Below are 20145 nucleotides of genomic sequence, written 5' to 3'. Positions count from 1 at the left end.
TGGGCTTATTATGCTAATGCTGAATGACAAAATAAATGTTCTCCTCCCTACAAATGGAGATTAGGGAGGAGCTGTCAGCGAGTTGTTTCCAGGGTACACAGACTCTCCTATTGCATGTTAAAACATATTGAAATACAAAAAGTACAAAAAAGAATGTATTCTCTCACTACTGTAAGTCACTCTGGATAAGTGTCTGCTAAATGACTGAAATGTAAATGTGAAATAATAATAATATGATGCTATTTGTCCTATCTATGTCTCAATGCCTGTCATGATAATAACCATGAGCTGTTTTAATGCTGTCTTCAGCTAAAGACCGGGGCCCCTACAAGTGTCAAATATGATGGGTATGGTATCCTGCTTTGTGGACTTCTGCTGTTTGTGCATTTGTTATGTTAAATCAATAGTCTAATATATTCTGAAGAAAACACACACACACACACACACACACACACACACACACACACACACACACACACACACACACACACACACAGAGAGAGAGAGATACAATTGAATTCAATTGAAAATTGAGAGAGTGAGAGAGAACATAAACATACCCATATCAGTAAAACAGGGAGACAACAAAGTGATTAAGGAGGGACACAACTATTTTTGTCAGACCCTCAAAAAATGCGTGAGAGTTCTACGGCAGGTTTACGTGTCATCTTGCAACGTGGCGCCCATAGTCATCTCGTGTTACAGACAGCCCGTGGACCAATGGCAGAGACACTAACAATGAGTGAGGCTGAACCAGCGCTGAAAGCGAATATGTGAATGGTTGTACGTGAAATAGGAAGCAACCTCGCTAGGTTGAGCTCTGTGGTGTCCCGTGGTAACCAGCCGGGCATGTTTGAAACGAAAATACGACCTGGGGCGGGCTGTACTGGTCTGAAGTGACCCGTGTAATGTATTTAAATGCACATAGAGTTTAGTGCAAGACTTGACGCTTGGATGCCGCGTTTCAGCAACATTGTTGCGCTCCTCAAAGTAAGAAAGTAGCCAGCTTGCGCTGTTGTTTTATTTCGCCTCAGCAGACTTGTAACAAATTGGCTACATTTGTAGCAGCGGGCTAAATACGGCTCACTCCGCAACAGCAGGTCTGTCTCCAAACACCCAATGATGGACGTGTACAGCTACGTGTGCGTTCTGCTCCTCTGCTCTTGTGTAGTGCTCGGTAAACCAACGCTAAGAAAAGAGCGCGTCCACCACGACCCGTTAGAACTCATTAAGCAAGCCAACGAAGACAACCAGAGCTTCCAATTCGATCATGAGGCCTTTCTGGGAAAGGAGGACGCTACTACCTTCGACCAGCTTACCCCGGAGGAGAGCAAAGACAGGCTTGGGTAAGGTTCCCCTGAAAAGACTAGAGATACACGTGATACAATGCAGGGTCACTAAAGTTCAAAAGTAGTTGAAAGATGACAGTTTATTCGGTTCTCCTCAGTTCCATTATTCTCTGATAACGCTTGACGTTGGTGTCGTTGCGTCGCGAGGGTCTATATCTGGAGCGCAGGCGATGGTGACGCAACCAACCTCTTGTGCGTAATGTGGGCTATTGTCACACATCTCCAAAGATGTGGGTCACAATAGTCGCATATTCCTGTTAATGTATTTCGTGTTCTCTTGGCTTTGGGTTATTAAAATTTCACAACTCGCCCAAGTGGTGCCTGAGACATTTGCATGCCAGCAGACCCGCATGATATAACGGTGCATTATTACGCTTTTAAATGTAGAGCGAGTGCTATTCGCTCGCACACATTCCCCGGTCATATTATAATTGCAGAGTGTAGTTCTTAATTATGGATAATGCATTAAAGAAGCAAGAGGAAGTTTTGTGGTGTTGAGAGAGTTGGATAAAAGTTGAGAACCACGGACAGAATGTTGTTCGTGGGTTTTAAATGTGTGTTGGAACCCGTGGAACGTGTCAACTACACTGTCTCGGTGTGCTCTTTCATAGAGAGACCTGTCCTGCTTCCTGTGGTTCCGTTTCATCTTTACCACTGCTCAGATGACATGTTGGCTCTATGTTACACACGTTGGCTGAAATGGGCGTAGGTTGTGTGGTTGGGCTTCTCCCTGAGAATTCCCTTTCCTGAATGGCGTTGAGTGGGAGGACCCTCTTAACATCACAACGTGGCAACCAAGATGGATATAAACCCGTTTACTCTAGTTGGTGGAAAACTAACTTCCTAAATAGAACAGACTCTCAATATTATTTAGGCACAAGTTCCTCCCAAAGCAAACATGTAACTCAATAGGTTTTTATTCTCTCATGGCTGGCTGACTATGTATAAACTGATAGTGTTGTGTTGCTAGAATAACTGCTTACTTATGTCACTGAAGACATCAACTCATGTCTCTGTTTCTTTTTCTAAAGGAAATATATGGCCCGTTATATTAAACTGCATCTATGTATGGCTATGCATTATAATGAAAGGAAATGAATGATAGACTATAGTACTGTTTGTGTCCTCTGTATCCCACAGTAAGATAGTGGACCGGATAGACAGTGATGGAGATGGCTATGTCACCATCACTGAACTGAAGGCCTGGATCAAGCGGGTGCAGAAGCGTTACGTCTATGAGAACGTGGCCAAGGTGTGGACGGATTACGACCTCAACAAAGACAACAAGATCTCGTGGGATGAGTACAAGCAGGCTACCTATGGCTACTACCTGTGTAAGATATGATATGACCTGCTTATGACATGTTCTGTCAGATATGATATGACCTGCTTATGACATGTTCTGTCAGATATGATATGACCTGCTTATGACATGTTCTGTCAGATATGATATGACCTGCTTATGACATGTTCTGTCAGATATGATATGACCTGCTTATGACATGTTCTGTCAGATATGATATGACCTGCTTATGACATGTTCTGTCAGATATGATATGACCTGCTTATGACATGTTCTGTCAGATATGATATGACCTGCTTATGACATGTTCTGTCAGATATGATATGACCTGCTTATGACATGTTCTGTCAGATATGATATGACCTGCTTATGACATGTTCTGTCAGATATGATATGACCTGCTTATGACATGTTCTGTCAGATATGATATGACCTGCTTATGACATGTTCTGTCAGATATGATATGACCTGCTTATGACATGTTCTGTCAGATATGATATGACCTGCTTATGACATGTTCTGTCAGATATGATATGACCTGCTTATGACATGTTCTGTCAGATATGATATGACTAAGGATTCAAGCAAATCCTCACCTCTCTCCTCTCTGCTTGTCCGACCCATGGCCCCTCTCTCCTCTCTGGTTGTCCGACCCATAGCCCCTCTCTCCTCTCTGGTTGGCCGACCCATGGCCCCTCTCTCCTCTCTGGTTGGCCGACCCATGGCCCCTCTCTCCTCTCTGGTTGGCCGACCCATAGCCCCTCTCTCCTCTCTGGTTGACCGACCCATAGCCCCTCTCTCCTCTCTGGTTGACCGACCTGTGGCCCCTCTCTCCTCTCTGGTTGGCCGACCCATAGCCCCTCTCTCCTCTCTGGTTGACCGACCCATAGCCCCTCTCTCCTCTCTGGTTGACCGACCTGTGGCCCCTCTCTCCTCTCTGGTTGGCCGACCCATGGCCCCTCTCTCCTCTCTGGTTGGCCGACCCATGGCCCCTCTCTCCTCTCTGGTTGGCCGACCCATGGCCCCTCTCTCCTCTCTGGTTGGCCGACCCATGGCCCCTCTCTGGTTGGCCGACCCATGGCCCCTCTCTGGTTGGCCGACCCATGGCCCCTCTCTGGTTGGCCGACCCATGGCCCCTCTCTGGTTGGCCGACCCATGGCCCCTCTCTCCTCTCTCATGTGTGACAGCTAACAATATCACACCTTCCATCCAGATTCATGACCAACCTAGTTATTTAAGCCAGCAGCTCTACTACAGTTGTTTGTCTTTCCTCCAAGCTAACCCAGAGGAGTTTGAAGAGGCCACAGACCAGTTCAGCTTTAAGAAGATGCTGCCCAGGGACGAGAGGAGATTTCAAACAGCTGATCTGGATGGAGACCTGGCAGCTGATAGAGAAGAGTTCACCTCCTTCCTCCACCCAGAGGAGTTTGACCACATGAAGGACATCGTGGTCCTGGTTAGTGTTCCATTCTGCACTGAAATGTCTAGTGTTGGCCTGGATGCCAGCCTGTTATTGCTGAGTTAGCAGAAATGAGTTGGCTAATGCAGAAACTCTCACGTGGGTTATGGTAGTGTATCAGTAGATAGACAAACCGCAAACTCCACAGCAGCCTAGAAAACTGATTTGAGAACCTCTAACTTCTTCTGGATTAAGATTAACCTCTTACATCTAGACGTTCCGCTAGCGGAACACCTGCTCCAATATCCAATGATAGGCGTGGCGCGAATTACAAATTCCTCAAAAATACAAAAACTTCAATTTTTCAAACATATGACTATTTCACAGCATTTTAAAGACAAGACTCTCCTTTATCTAACCACACTGTCCGATTTCAAAAAGGCTTTACAGCGAAAGCAAAACATTAGATTATGTCAGCAGAGTACCAAGCCAGAAATAATCAGACACCCATTTTTCAAGCTAGCATATAATGTCACAAAAACCCAGAAGACAGCTAAATGCAGCACTAACCTTTGATGATCTTCATCAGATGACACACCTAGGACATTATGTTATACAATACATGCATGTTTTGTTCAATCAAGTTCATATTTATATCAAAAACCAGCTTTTTACATTAGCATGTGACGTTCAGAACTAGCATACCCCCCGCAAACTTCCGGGGAATTTGCTAACAATTTACTAAATTACTCACGATAAACGTTCACAAAAAGCATAACAATTATTTTAAGAATTATAGATACAGAACTCCTCTATGCACTCGATATGTCCGATTTTAAAATAGCTTTTTGGTGAAAGCACATTTTGCAATATTCTAAGTACATAGCCCAGCCATCACGGGCTAGCTATTTAGACACCCGGCAAGTTTAGCCTTCACCAAAATCAGATTTACTATTATAAAAGTTTGATTACCTTTTGTTGTCTTCGTCAGAATGCACTCCCAGGACTGCTACTTCAATAACAAATGTTGGTTTGGTCCAAAATAATCCATCGTTATATCCGAATAGCGGCGTTTTGTTCGTGCGTCCCAGACACTATCCGAAATGGTAAATCAGGGTCGTGCGCATGGCGCAATTCGTGACAAAAAAATTCTAAATATTCCATTACCGTACTTCGAAGCATGTCAACCGCTGTTTAAAATCAATTTTTATGCAATCTTGTAAAAAAGCGATAATATTCCGACCGGGAATCTCCTTTTCGGCAAACAGAGGAAAAATCACAAAGACGGGGGCGGCCAGGGCACTCGCCTAAGCCCACAGTCCCTTGATCGGCCACTTGAAAGGCGATAATGTGTTTCAGCCTGGGGCTGGGATGACGACATTCAGGTTTTTCCCGGGCTCTGAGCGCCCATGGAAGACGTAGGAAGTGTCACGTTAGAGCAGATATCCTTTGTAAAAGATAGAGATGGCAAAGAAGTTCAAGAAATGGTCAGACAGGCCACTTCCTGTAAAGGAATCTCTCAGGTTTTGACCTGCCATTTGAGTTCTGTTATACTCACAGACACCATTCAAACAGTTTTAGAAACTTTGGAGTGTTTTCTATCCAAAGCCAATAATTATATGCATATTCTAGTTACTGGGCAGGAGTATTAACCAGATTAAATCGGGTACGTTTTTTATCCAGCCGTGAAAATACTGCCCCCTAGCCATAACAGGTTAAGTGAAACGTAGTAAATCAGGGGTGTATTTGAGAAGCAGCTTTAAAACCTGAGTTATGTGAAGAGTTTAAAGCTGTATTGAAAACTCCTCATCGTACTCTATAGATGAGTTGACTGGCTTTCCGAAAATGTTTTCTAATTCTTGGAACAGATGAGAGTTTCTGTGAAATCTGTTTCTGTCTGATGATGTCCCACTAGGAGTGCTCTGCATTCAGATCCCGCTCTCTAATGACACTTTACTCAGCCTGGAAAAAATGTGTAGATTTTTTGGAACAGGTCTAGTGGGACAAACCGACCCATGCCACTTAAATATAAAACTGACAGCGCTGAACAGTCTTCTGGCAAACATGGAGAAACTAATGCACTAGGCTTCTGTCTTCATAAAAACTGTAATACCCATTTGACTGAGTTAATTATTGATGGTTCATTTTTCAGAAATGTTTCTGGGTTGCTGCTTGGGCAGTGTTGTCTTCATTGATTGTGGTGATCACACCTTGTGGTTGTAGTCAATAGGGGCAGTCTTTCAGAGGAAGACCCAAGCCATGACGTTAAATCACATCCATGTTGTTATTATTGGGTAATTTGACGTGCCTCCTCCCTACCATAGTGGGCCCATAACCCCTATAACACTCAAGTGTTGTAGAGGAGATGAACCCCTATACTACTGGTGTTGTGGAGGAGATGAACCCCTATACTACTGGTGTTGTAGAGGAGATGAACCCCTATACTACTGGTGTTGTAGAGGAGATGAACCCCTATACTACTGGTGTTGTAGAGGAGATGAACCCCTATACTACTGGTGTTGTGGAGGAGATGAACCCCTATACTACTGGTGTTGTAGAGGAGATGAACCCCTATACTACTGGTGTTGTAGCGGAGATGAACCCCTATACTACTGGTGTTGTAGCGGAGATGAACCCCTATACTACTGGTGTTGTAGCGGAGATGAACCCCTATACTACTGGTGTTGTAGCGGAGATGAACCCCTATACTACTGGGGTTGTAGCGGAGATGAACCCCTATACTACTGGGGTTGTAGCGGAGATGAACCCCTATACTACTGGGGTTGTAGCGGAGATGAACCCCTATACTACTGGGGTTGTAGGGGAGATGAACCCCTATACTACTGGGGTTGTAGGGGAGATGAACCCCTATACTACTGGGGTTGTAGGGGAGATGAACCCCTATACTACTGGGGTTGTAGGGGAGATGAACCCCTATACTACTGGGGTTGTAGGGGAGATGGACCCCTATACTACTGGGGTTGTAGGGGAGATGGACCCCTATACTACTGGGGTTGTAGGGGAGATGGACCCCTATACTACTGGTGTTGTAGGGGAGATGAACCCCTATACTACTGGTGTTGTAGGGGAGATGAACCCCTATACTACTGGTGTTGTAGGGGAGATGAACCCCTATACTACTGGTGTTGTAGCGGAGATGAACCCCTATACTACTGGGGTTGTAGCGGAGATGAACCCCTATACTACTGGGGTTGTAGCGGAGATGAACCCCTATACTACTGGTGTTGTAGAGGAGATGAACCCCTATACTACTGGTGTTGTAGAGGAGATGAACCCCTATACTACTGGTGTTGTAGAGGAGATGAACCCCTATACTACTGGTGTTGTAGAGGAGATGAACCCCTATACTACTGGTGTTGTAGCGGAGATGAACCCCTATACTACTGGGGTTGTAGCGGAGATGAACCCCTATACTACTGGGGTTGTAGCGGAGATGAACCCCTATACTACTGGGGTTGTAGCGGAGATGAACCCCTATACTACTGGGGTTGTAGGGGAGATGAACCCCTATACTACTGGGGTTGTAGGGGAGATGAACCCCTATACTACTGGGGTTGTAGCGGGAGATGAACCCCTATACTACTGGGGTTGTAGCGGAGATGAACCCCTATACTACTGGGGTTGTAGAGGAGATGAACCCCTATACTACTGGGGTGTGGGGTGCCCCTACCGGGGGAGGGAGATGAACCCCTATACTACTGGGGTTGTAGAGGAGATGAACCCCTATACTACTGGGTGTGGGGTGCCCCTACCGGGGGGCGGAGATGAACCCCTATACTACTGGGGTTGTAGCGGAGATGAACCCCTATACTACTGGTGTTGTAGCGGGAGATGAACCCCTATACTACTGGGTGTGGGGTGCCCCTACCGGGGGAGGGGAGATGAACCCCTATACTACTGGTGGTTGTAGCGGAGATGAACCCCTATACTACTGGGGTTGTAGCGGAGATGAACCCCTATACTACTGGGGTTGTAGCGGGAGATGAACCCCTATACTACTGGGGTTGTAGGGGAGATGAACCCCTATACTACTGGGGTTGTAGCGGAGATGAACCCCTATACTACTGGGGTTGTAGCGGAGATGAACCCCTATACTACTGGGGTTGTAGGGGAGATGAACCCCTATACTACTGGTGTTGTAGGGGAGATGAACCCCTATACTACTGGGGTTGTAGCGGAGATGAACCCCTATACTACTGGGGTTGTAGCGGAGATGAACCCCTATACTACTGGTGTTGTAGCGGAGATGAACCCCTATACTACTGGTGTTGTAGCGGAGATGAACCCCTATACTACTGGTGTTGTAGAGGAGATATCCTGGATGAGTCCTGCTATGGAGAGGTCTATATTCATTATGTTCCATATTTTTAATAACACATGTTGTTTATTATTAGTCATCCACTCCCCAGGGTAAGTGGTCTTTAATCTTTCAGTGTGAAGCTATGTTGGCTGGTAAGGGGGGTGACTGCATTTTGAGGTAGTGATGACATACTGCTCTAATAACAACTGCTAAAGTTACAACCTTAAGCCTCGTTCACATTACCCATAAACACTCTTGGCTTGCTTGACTTGCTATAAAGTTAGAGAAACAAGTTGAGGAAAAAGTAAAGAAACAAAACATGTTTTATCACCTGAAACAATATATTTATCCTGTCTTGAATAAAATGTCATATTTTGCAATATCCCAAAATAAATGCTATCTCTGAGGAGAGAGGGTGTCCTCCATCTTGCCTTACAAAACACTACACTGGTCCGTTCAGTAGCGGGGCAAGACTCGGTGAATATGACGTACGGAGTAATGAAATGCGTCACGATGTAAACGGGGCATTTGGGAGGCAGTCATGACATATCCTCTCTCTTAACAACTGCTACAACCTTAGAGAGACAGTTTTTAAGTCATTTAGCAGACATTTAAGTCATTTAGCAGACGCTCTTATCCAGAGTGACTTACAAATTGATGCATTCACCTTATAATATCCAGTGGAACAACCACGTTACAATAGTGCATCTAAATCTTTTAGGGGGGGGGGTTAGAAGGATATCTTTATCCTATCCCAGGTATTCCTTAAAGAGGTGGGGTTTCAGGTGTCTCCGGAAGGTGGTGATTGACTCCGCTGTCCTGGCGTCGTGAGGGAGCTTGTTCCACCATTGGGGTGCCAGAGCAGCGAACAGTTTTGACTGGGCTGAGCGGGAACTGTGCTTCCTCAGAGGTAGGGAGGCGAGCAGGCCAGAGGTGGATGAACGCAGTGCCCTTGTTTGGTTGTAGGGCCTGATCAGAGCCTGAAGGTACGGAGGTGCCGTTCCCCTCACAGCTCCGTAGGCAAGCACCATGGTCTTGTAGCGGATGCGAGCTTCAACTGGAAGCCAGTGGAGAGAGCGGAGGAGCGGGGTGACATGAGAGAACTTGGGAAGGTTGAACACCAGACGGGCTGCGGCGTTCTGGATGAGTTGTAGGGGTTTAATGGCACAGGCAGGGAGCCCAGCCAACAGCGAGTTGCAGTAATCCAGACGGGAGATGACAAGTGCCTGGATTAGGACCTGCGCCGCTTCCTGTGTGAGGCAGGGTCGTACTCTGCGAATGTTGTAGAGCATGAACCTACAGGATCGGGTCACCGCCTTGATGTTAGTGGAGAACGACAGGGTGTTGTCCAGGGTCACACCGAGGCTCTTAGCACTCTGGGAGGAGGACACAAGGGAGTTGTCAACCGTGATGGCGAGATCATGGAACGGGCAGTCCTTCCCCGGGAGGAAGAGCAGCTCCGTCTTGTCGAGGTTCAGCTTGAGGTGGTGATCCGTCATCCACACTGATATGTCTGCCAGACATGCAGAGATGCGATTCGCCACCTGGTTGTCAGAAGGGGGAAAGGAGAAGATTAATTGTGTGTCGTCTGCATAGCAATGATAGGAGAGACCATGTGAGGATATGACAGAGCCAAGAGACTTGGTGTATAGCGAGAATAGGTGAGGGCCTAGAACAGAGCCCTGGGGGACACCAGTGGTGAGAGCACGTGGTGCGGAGACAGATTCTCGCCACGCCACCTGGTAGGAGCGACCTGTCAGGTAGGACGCAATCCAAGCGTGGGCCGCGCCGGAGATGCCCAGCTCGGAGAGGGTGGAGAGGAGGATCTGATGTTTCACAGTATCAAAGGCAGCAGATAGGTCTAGAAGGTTGAGAGCAGAGGAGAGAGAGTTAGCTTTAGCAGTGCGAAGAGCCTCCATGACACAGAGAAGAGCAGTCTCAGTTGAATGCCCAGTCTTGAAACCTGACTGATTAGGATCAAGAAGGTCATTCTGAGAGAGCTGGCCAAGGACGGCACGTTCAAGAGTTTTGGAGAGAAAAGAAAGAAGGGATACTGGTCTGTAGTTGTTGACATCGGAGGGATCGAGTGTAGATTTTTTCAGAAGGGGTGCAACTCTCGCTCTCTTGAAGACGGAAGGGACGTAGCCAGCGGTCAAGGATGAGTTGATGAGCGAGGTGAGGTAGGGGAGAAGGTCTCCGGAAATGGTCTGGAGAAGAGAGGAGGGGATAGGGTCAAGTGGGCAGGTTGTTGGGCGGCCGGCCGTCACAAGACGCGAGATTTCATCTGGAGAGAGAGGGGAGAAAGAGGTCAAAGCACAGGGTAGGGCAGTGTGAGCAGGACCAGCGGTGTCGTTTGACTTAGCAAACGAGGATCGGATGTCGTTAACCTTCTTTTCAAAATGGTTGACGAAGTCATCCGCAGAGAGGGAGGAGGAGGGGGAGGAGGATTCAGGAGGGAGGAGAAGGTAGCAAAGAGCTTCCTAGGGTTAGAGGCAGATGCTTGGAATTTAGAGTGGTAGAAAGTGGCTTTAGCAGCAGAGACAGAAGAGGAAAATGTAGAGAGGAGGGAGTGAAAGGATGCCAGGTCCGCAGGGAGGCGAGTTTTCCTCCATTTCCGCTCGGCTGCCTGGAGCCCTGTTCTGTGAGCTCGCAGTGAGTCGTCGAGCCACGGAGCAGGCGGGGAGGACCGAGCCGGCCTGGAGGATAGGGGACAGAGAATATCAAAGGATGCAGAGAGGGAGGAGAGGAGGGTTGAGGAGGCAGAATCAGGAGATAGGTTGGAGAAGGTTTGAGCAGAGGGAAGAGATGATAGGATGGAAGAGGAGAGAGTAGCGGGAGAGAGAGAGCGAAGGTTGGGACGGCGCAATACCATCCGAGTAGGGGCAGAGTGAGACGTGTTGGATGAAAGCGAGAGGGAAAAGGATACAAGGTAGTGGTCAGAGACTTGGAGGGGAGTTGCAATGAGATTAGTGGAAGAACAGCATCTAGTGAAGATGAGGTCAAGCGTATTGCCTGCCTTGTGAGTAGGGGGGGAAGGTGAGAGGGTGAGGTCAAAAGAGGAGAGGAGTGGAAAGAAGGAGGCAGAGAGGAATGAGTCAAAGGTAGACGTGGGGAGGTTAAAGTCACCCAGAACTGTGAGAGGTGAGCCATCCTCAGGAAAGGAACTTATCAAGGCGTCAAGCTCATTGATGAACTCTCCAAGGGAACCTGGAGGGCGATAAATGATAAGGATGTTAAGCTTGAAAGGGCTGGTGACTGTGACAGCATGGAATTCAAATGAGGAGATAGACAGATGGGTCAGGGGAGAAAGAGAGAATGTCCACTTGGGAGAGATGAGGATTCCAGTGCCACCACCCCGCTGGCTCGATGCTCTAGGGGTATGCGAGAACTCGTGGGCAGACGAGGAGAGAGCAGTAGGAGTAGCAGTGTTATCTGTGGTAATCCATGTTTCCGTCAGCGCCAGGAAGTCTAGGGCCTGGAGGGTAGCATAGGCTGAGATGAACTCAGCCTTGTTGGCCGCAGACCGGCAGTTCCAGAGGCTGCCGGAGACCTGGAACTCCACATGGGTCGTGCGCGCTGGGACCACCAGGTTAGAGTGGCAGCGGCCACGCGGTGTGGAGCGTTTGTATGGCCTGTGCAGAGAGGAGAGAACAGGGATAGACAGACACATAGTTGACAAGCTACAGAAGAGGCTACGCTAATGCAAAGGAGATTGGAATGACAAGTGGACTACACGTCTCGAATGTTCGGAAAGTTAAGCTTACGTTGCAAAAATCTTATTGACTAAAATGACGAAAATGATACAGTACTGCTGGCAGGTGGAGTAGGCTAGCTAGCAGTGGCTGCGTTGTTGACTTTGAACGTGTAGCTGGCTAGGTAACCTCGATAGTTTCAGTACTACACCTTGTCATGATACAAAAGCAACTTTGTAGCTAGCTAACATAACACTAATCAAGACGTTCCTTTGTAATGTATTTAGTTTCTACAATGCTGCTCGTCGGTAATAGTTGGCTGGGTTTGGAAAAATGGCGTCGCGGGGGACGGAAATAGCTGGCTAGCTAACCTCAATAATTACTAAACTACACAATTATCAAGCTATGACAAAGACAACTATGTAGCTAGCTAGCTAACACTGCACTAGTCAAATCGTTCCGTTGTAAAGTATTAGTATCTACAGCGCTGCTAGTCGGTAACGGTTGGCTAGCTAGCAGTGGGCTAATGATGACTAGGTGTGTTGACTAAGTCTGGCGTTGCGGCTGGCTAGCTAGCCTCGATAATTACTCTAACTACACAATTATCTTCGATGCAAAGACCGTAAAGATAACTATGTAGCTGGCTAACTAACACTAACACTACACTAATCAAGTCGTTCCGTTGTAATGTAATAGTTTCTACAGTGCTGCTAGTCGGTAGAAGTTGGCTGGTTGGCTAGCTAGCAGTGTTGACTAGCTAGCTAGCAGTGATGACTACGTTAGGAGGACGAAGATAGCTAACCTCGATAATTACTCTAAACTACACAATTATCTTTGATACAAAGACGGCTATGTAGCTAGCTAAGAAAAATTGCTCAGATCAAACAAATCAAACCGTTGTAATGAAGTGTAATATTACCTGTGGAGCGAAGCGTAGTGCGACTGCTGAGGACTTGTGAGGCGTCTGTTTCTCTTAACAACTGCTACAACCTTAGAGAGACAGTCATAAGTTAAATCCCAAACGAGGGAACACAACGATTGTGCAGTGTTGACAAGATGAGTTGAGGCTCTGTAAACACACCTAAGAGACTGTATAGGGATGGCACACAACTTTAAAATCATCTACACCATACAATGCATTCAGAAAGTATTCAGACCTCTACTTTTTCCACATTTTGTTACGTTACAGCCTTATTCTAAAATGGATTCAATAAAAAAGGTTCCTCATCAATCTACACATAATAAACCATAATGACAAAGCAAAAATAGGTTTTTAGAAATTTTAGCAAATGTATATTAAAAAAAAACAAAAAACAGATTCCTTATTTACGTAAGCATTCAGAACCTTTGCTATAAGACTTGAAATTGAGCTCAGGTGCATCCTGTTTCCATTGATCATCCTTGAGATTTTCTACAACTTGAATGGAGTCCACCTGGGGTAAATTCAATTGATTTGAACATGATTTGGAAGGGCACACACACGTCTATATAAGGTCCCACAGTTGACAGTGCATATCAGAGCAAAAACCAAGCCATGAGGTGGAAGGAATTGCCGTAGCGCTCCGAGACAGGATTGTGTCGAGGTACAAATCTGGGGAAGGGTACCAAAAAATGTCAGCAGCATTGAACATCCCCAAGAACACAGTGTCCTCCATCATTCTTAAATGGAAGAAGTTTGGAACCACCAAGACTCTTCCTAGAGCTGGCCACCCAGCCAAACTGAGCAATCAGGGGAGAATGGCCTTGGTCAGGGAGGTGACCAAGAACCCAATGGTCGCTCTGACAGAGCTCCAGAGTTCCTCTTTGGAGATGGGAGAACCTTCCAGAAGGACTACCATCTCTGCAGCACTCCACCAATCATGCATTTATGGTTGAGTGGCCAGACGGAAGCCACTCCTCAGTAAAAGGCACATGACAGCCTGCTTGGAGATTGAACTCTTTGGCCTGAATGCCAAGTGTCACGTCTGGAGGAATCCTGGTACCATCCCTACGGTGAAGCTCGGTGGTGGCAGCATCATGCTGTGGGGATGTTTTTCAGCGGCAGGGACTGGGAGACTAGCCAGGATCGAAGGAAAGATGAACGGAGCAAAATACAGAGAGATTCTTGATGAAAACCTGCTCCAGAGCGGACCTCACTGGGTCGAGGGTTCACCTTCCAACAGGACAACGACCCGAAGCACACAGCCAAGACAACACAGGAGTGGCTTTGGGACAAGTCTCAATGTTCTTGAGTGGCCCAGCCAGAGCCCGGACTTGAACCCGATCGAACATCTCTTGAGAGACCTGAAAATAGCTGTGCAGTGACGCTCCCCATCCAACCTGACACAGCTTGAGAGGATCTGCAGAGAAGAATGGGAGAAACTCCCCAAATACAGGTGTGCCAAGCTTGTAGCATCATACCCAAGAAGACTTGAGGCTGTAATTGCTGCTAAAGGTGCTTCAACAAAGTACAGAGTAAATGGTCTGAATACTTATGTAAATGTAATATTTGTTATTTTTTGTTTCGTTTTTTTTTTATACATTTGCTAAAATTTCTAAAAACTTGTTTTTGGTTTGTCATTATGGGTTATTGCGTGTAGATTGGTTGTGGGGGGAAAACAACTATTTAGTCCATTTTAGAATAAGGCTGTAAAGTAACAAAATGTGGAAAAAGTCAAGGGGTCTGAATACTTTCCTAATGCACTGTATATACAATCCATTCCTCCAGATAAACAGATGGTTAGATATATCTAAAATTGCACAAGTAAAGCAACCATAGATTGCTCTTAAAGAAGTGGCTAAAATCTCATCTCTGAAAACCGACATCGTCTCCAATCCAGGCAGTTAGCTGATCTGTAAGCAGAGCCTCGTAGCTCGACTCATACTGCCTGGGGCTGTGTGTTTTATCTTTTATTACTGTCAGTAGTGAGAGTCCCACTGCTGTTGACCTCTGTGTCCCCCTTTTATGACATCATTGCCTGTGTTTGCGTGCAGGAGACCCTGGAGGACATTGATAAGAATGGAGACGGACATGTGGACGAGGATGAGTATATTGGTGAGTTGGGGAGGCGTGACTGGGGTTAACACTGCATCAGAAGACTAACCCTTCATGAACACCGGTTACAGGTCATTTTCACTCACTTCATTTTTCTCTCCTTTTTCAGCGGAATTTCCTTTTTTTTTTACCCTCATTTTAATGCAAAACTATTTTTAACCAATTTGTAATTATTTTCTTCACAAACTATATCATGTTCTTATGGTATATTGGAAGTGTTTACAAGGTTTGGTGTTAGTATCCTCCTGGGTCTTCTAGTCTAGAGGAAGAGTTCCTAACACAAGATGTAGGCAACCCCATGAGCTCTGTGACCTGATTAGGAATCAAAGGCCTGTTTGTTGGTTGCTTTGGGAAAGCTCTGCTATGACGCTGCAGTCTGCTGACTTAGTCTCCGTCTGCCTATTCTAGGATTTCACTGTTCATTTTTGGTTGCGTTTTTGAAGGAATATCCACATAGAAACTGCTTAGAAACATTACATAGCTTGCTTGGTAACCATTAGTTCTATAGAGTTTTGATTACAGGTCCTTATAGTAAATGGCTTATACAGGGAATGCAAATGAGCACATGAACGAACGATGATTTACAACATTTTTACTAATGGTTAACAAACTATTTAGTTACGGTTTATAAGCATACTTTTAAACAAAGTGTTCACTTTTTGACCTTCTTTGAGTATGTCATCCTATATGTTCCTGTGTCATTGCAGCGGACATGTTTTCCCATGAGGAGGGGGGTCCAGAACCAGACTGGGTCAGAACGGAGCGGGACCAGTTCTCTGACTTCAGGGACCTGAACAAGGACGGAAAGATGGACGTGGCAGAGATTCGCCACTGGATCCTGCCCCAGGACTACGATCACGCCATGGCAGAGGCCCGACACCTGGTCTACGAATCAGACCAGGACAAGGTACTGATCCTATAACGTAGTCTACGAATCAGACCAGGACAGGGTACTGATCCTATAACCTAGTCTACGAATCAGACCAGGACAAGGTACTGATCCTATAACCTAGTCTACGAGTCAGACCAGGACAAGGTACTGATCCTATAACCTAGTCTACGAATCAGACCAGGACAAGGTACTGATCCTATAACGTAGTCTACGAGTCAGACCAGGACAGGGTACTGATCCTATAACCTAGTCTACGAGTCAGACCAGGACAGGGTACTGATCCTATATCCTAGTCTACGAGTCAGACCAGGACAGGGTACTGATCCTATATCCTAGTCTACGAGTCAGACCAGGACAGGGTACTGATCCTATAACCTAGTCTACGAGTCAGACCAGGACAAGGTACTGATCCTATAACCTAGTCTACGAGTCAGACCAGGACAGGGTACTGATCCTATATCCTAGTCTACGAGTCAGACCAGGACAGGGTACTGATCCTATATCTAGTCTACGAGTCAGACCAGGACAGGGTACTGATCCTATATCCTAGTCTACGAGTCAGACCAGGACAGGGTACTGATCCTATATCCTAGTCTACGAGTCAGACCAATATGATTCCCAACGATTGTTTAAGTTTTCACTCCTCTTTACCAATTTTCTGGCTGGTAATAATATGTAAGATAAAGAGCCTGAGTTCATACTTTTTTATCATGTCTTAGCTGTCAAAATGGAGGAATTGAAATTCAAGTGTTAGTCTATAAGATATCCTACTACTAAAGAACTATGTAAACCTGACTGGGTTCTCTCTCCTCAGGACACAATGCTGACCAAGGAGGAGATCCTGGAGAACTGGAACATGTTTGTAGGAAGTCAGGCCACCAACTATGGAGAAGATCTGACCAAGAACCATGATGAACTCTGAGCAGAGTTTATTGTTGTGTTTGTGGCAGGTCGGACCTCAACTGAGCATCGTCAACCTCGACCACAAACTTGTCTGGTCCTCAGCCTTATCCTGCTAAATGTCATCAGTTGAACACAAACATAGTTCCAACACTGCAGTACCCCCCCCCCCCCCCCCCCCCCGAGGGGAGGGGCCAAGGAATGGTCTGTTCCTACCACTGACGGACGAGGTCCTCCTGAGCGGCTGGACCGGGTTTGGTCCTGTTTCTGACATTTAGGAACAGAGATTTACCACACCCAACCTCTGTGCGACTGCCGTTGACGTTGCTAATCAGCCAGACTCCCATCTGGCTTAGCGTCCTTTTACATCTCTATACACAGCCATCATCACATGACCATCTTTGACCATTTGATCATTTCCCTTATATTGTCTTTTCTTTAAACCTTACATGATTTTAGCGGAGATGAGAACATAGGGTTGATCGTCAGGAATATTTGATTGTGGTTCCAATGTGAAAACAAAGCACAGCCTAGAATACTTACTCAAATTCTATTTATTTAGTCATTTAACTTGAGGAGGCGAAGAAGCCTGGGAGGTATAATAGTTAGACAGAGGTCAATGGGTGTTTATAGCGTTTATGAAGGCTGCCTACTTGTTTAACTTGTCAGATATCACTACACACTTTGTTTTTATACAGTGGACACAGATGTTGTTTTGCTGGCCAGTAAAGACTATTTTATAAATGACATATTTTTGAAGTGCTCTTGGATTTGCGAGCTTTCTGTTGTAAAATGTTTTAGGATCTGTTACTAACACCCATCTTAATGATATGCTCTTTGCACGCATCTTTTCCCAATACAGTCTGTGAACATTCATTTTATTCACTTTTGCTTTGTTCGCTTGTTTGTTTTTATACACTAAAGGCCTGCCTGTGTGAAAATGTAATATGAGTTACATGCAAAATAACCAGGCTATTGTCATGATGAAAATGTAATTTTTGCCTTTTCATTGTTATGGAAATGGAAGTTTTAGAGTGATGTAAAATGACTTGAAACGCAGGAGAAGAGGGGTTCCAGTGTACTGTACGTGTGTCCTCCGTTACCTCAAAGCTGCTTCTCATATTGACACTATTGTTCACGTTGTAAGATAGGACTTCCTGTTAGATCACTTCCTCTTGTACCATGCCAAATGTACTCCCTTGTGTATATTAATGTTTTAGAAAAAGAAACACATTTTCCCATTCTTGTCTAATTTGTAATTATATGATGACCCACATCTTTTTTTCTATGTACCTTTTTTTTCTCTGTATAAGAAGTTAAGCCAAGGTTTTTCTCAAATTAAATTAATTTATAAAGCCCTTCTTACATCAGCTGGTATCTCAAAGGGCTGTACAGAAACCCAGCCTAAAACCCCAAACAGCAAGCAATGCAGGTGTAGAAGCACGGTGGCTAGGAAAAACTCCCTAGAAAGGCAAAAACCTAGGAAGAAACCTAGAGAGGAACCAGGCTATGAGGGGTGGCCAGTCCTCTTCTGGCTGTGCCGGGTGGAGATTATAACAGAGCATGGTCAAATAATAATCACAGTAGTTGTCGAGGGTGCAACAGGTCAGCACCTCAGGAGTAAATGGCAGTTGGCTTTTCATAGCCAATCAATGAGAGTATCTCTACCGCTCCTGCTGTCTCTAGAGAGTTGAAAACGGCAGGTCTGGGACAGGTAGCACGTCCGGTGAACAGGTCAGGGTTCCATAGCCGCAGGCAGAACAGTTGAAACTGGAGCAGCAGCACGGCCAGGTGGACTGGGGACAGCAAGGAGTCATCAGGCCAGGTAGTCCTGAGGCATGGTCCTAGGGCTCAGGTCCTCCAAGAGAGAGAGGGGGCATACTTAAATTCACACAGGACACCGGATAAGACAGGAGAAATACTCCAGATATAACAGACTGACCCTAGCCCCCTGACGCATAAACTACTGCAGCATAAATACTGGAGGCTGAGACAGGAGGGGTCAGGAGACACTGGCCACATCCGATGGCAGGATATAACCCCACCCACTTTGCTAAAGCACAGCCCCCACACCACTAGAGGGATGTCTACAACCACCAACTTACCATCCTGAGACAAGGCCGAGTATAGCCCACAAAGATCTCCGCCACGGCACAACCCAAGGGGGGGCGCCAACCCAGACAGGAAGATCTGCTGTTACAAGTTGTTCCATTTAGGTCTCTGCTAAGCTCAGTTGTAGGATTGGTACCTCTTGTTTGAGTTTAGGGCCTGGGAAAGGGTACAGTCATGAACACGGTCTGGCAGAGAGCTGGAGAGATTGGGTATCATTTCAAGCAGGACAAACACACAGAGAAACAAACACCAATTTAAACACCTTTCACATCCCACACACAAAATAGGCTTTAAGTTTTTTCTCTGTCTGTCTGTCTTTCTCTCTGTCTGTCTGCTCGTCTGTCTGCGTCTTTCTCTGTCTGTGTCTCTCTGTCAGTGTGTCTCTCCGTCTGTCTGTGTCTCTCTGTCAGTGTGTCTCTTTCTCTCTGTCTCTCTCTGTCTCTCTCTCTGTCTCTCTCTGGTGTATAAACACCACTAGCAGTTAGTCTCACTCTCACGCTATTTTCTTTCTCTCCTCTTGTTCTTAGTCTCACTCACACTATTTTCTTTCTCTCCTCTTGTTCTTAGTCTCACTCACACTATTTTCTTTCTCTCCTCTTGTTCTTAGTCTCACTCACACTATTTTCTTTCTCTCCTCTTGTTCTTAGTCTTACTCTCACACTTTCTATTTCTCTCTGACACAGGCGAGCACTCAGCACAGCTGTGGATCAAAGCTTAACAAGTCATTCTATTGACTTGGATGACTCAAACAGCCTGTCATTTCCCACCATTACAGCTACTGGAGGCCTGTTAAGACCCTTAGCCTGTAGCTACAGGTGTACCTGTTAAATATCAGTCCTTGTGTGTGAGACCAACCAGCTTACTGGCTGCTACTGCTTGGCTACAGGCCAAACTGTCCACAGGGCCACTGACTTGCTAACTGATTTTCCACTACAGGTCACTGAAGTGTGTGTGTGTGTGTGTGGTGTGTGTGTGTGTGTGTGTGTGTGTGTGTGTGTGTGTGTGTGTGTGTGTGTGTGTGTGTGTGTGTGTGTGTGTGTGTGTGTGTGTGTGTGTGTGTGTGCGCGTGCTTGCCGGTTCGTTGGCACGCCTCCACTAATATTTGTACGTCTGTCTATTTGACTGAGTGAGTGAGTGTTAAAA

At 46.1% G+C, this 20145-nt stretch overlaps 1 protein-coding gene across 2 annotated transcripts; it reads left to right on the top strand.

The window, feature by feature from the left end:
• Positions 1–819: 819 nt before the first annotated feature.
• Positions 820–18248, top strand: LOC106596505 (reticulocalbin-1). 2 transcript variants are annotated; one of them, XM_045708267.2, is made up of 6 exons: positions 820–1346; positions 2490–2683; positions 3930–4108; positions 15038–15098; positions 15806–16005; positions 16805–18248. In XM_045708267.2, exons 1-6 carry the CDS (start codon positions 1120–1122, stop codon positions 16910–16912), a joined length of 969 nt encoding a protein of 322 aa, XP_045564223.1. In that variant the 5' UTR covers positions 820–1119; the 3' UTR covers positions 16913–18248. The 2 variants fall into 2 exon arrangements, with proteins under 2 accessions (XP_045564223.1, XP_082825829.1); XM_082969703.1 differs by lacking the exons at positions 820–1346; positions 2490–2683 and having other exon boundaries at positions 2690–4108.
• The last annotated feature ends 1897 nt before the right edge of the window (positions 18249–20145 follow it).

The sequence above is a fragment of the Salmo salar genome, chromosome 26, assembly GCF_965601325.2.
Source record: "Salmo salar chromosome 26, fSalSal1, whole genome shotgun sequence".
NCBI lineage: Eukaryota > Metazoa > Chordata > Actinopteri > Salmoniformes > Salmonidae > Salmo > Salmo salar.
The sequence above is the reverse complement of the archived record's forward strand: the minus strand, read 5'-3'. Positions and strand labels throughout refer to the sequence as shown.

What these genes read in the sequence shown, in the direction of transcription:
- LOC106596505 (XM_082969703.1), top strand. Translation starts at nt 3,197, where the DNA reads ATGACATGTTCTGTCAGATATGATATGACTAAGGATTCAAGCAAATCC. An exon ending in GGACGAGGATGAGTATATTG is followed by an intron (nt 15,099 to 15,805) that starts GTGAGTTGGGGA and finishes GTGTCATTGCAG; the next exon opens with CGGACATGTTTTCCCATGAG. An exon ending in ACGAATCAGACCAGGACAAG is followed by an intron (nt 16,006 to 16,804) that starts GTACTGATCCTA and finishes CTCTCTCCTCAG; the next exon opens with GACACAATGCTGACCAAGGA.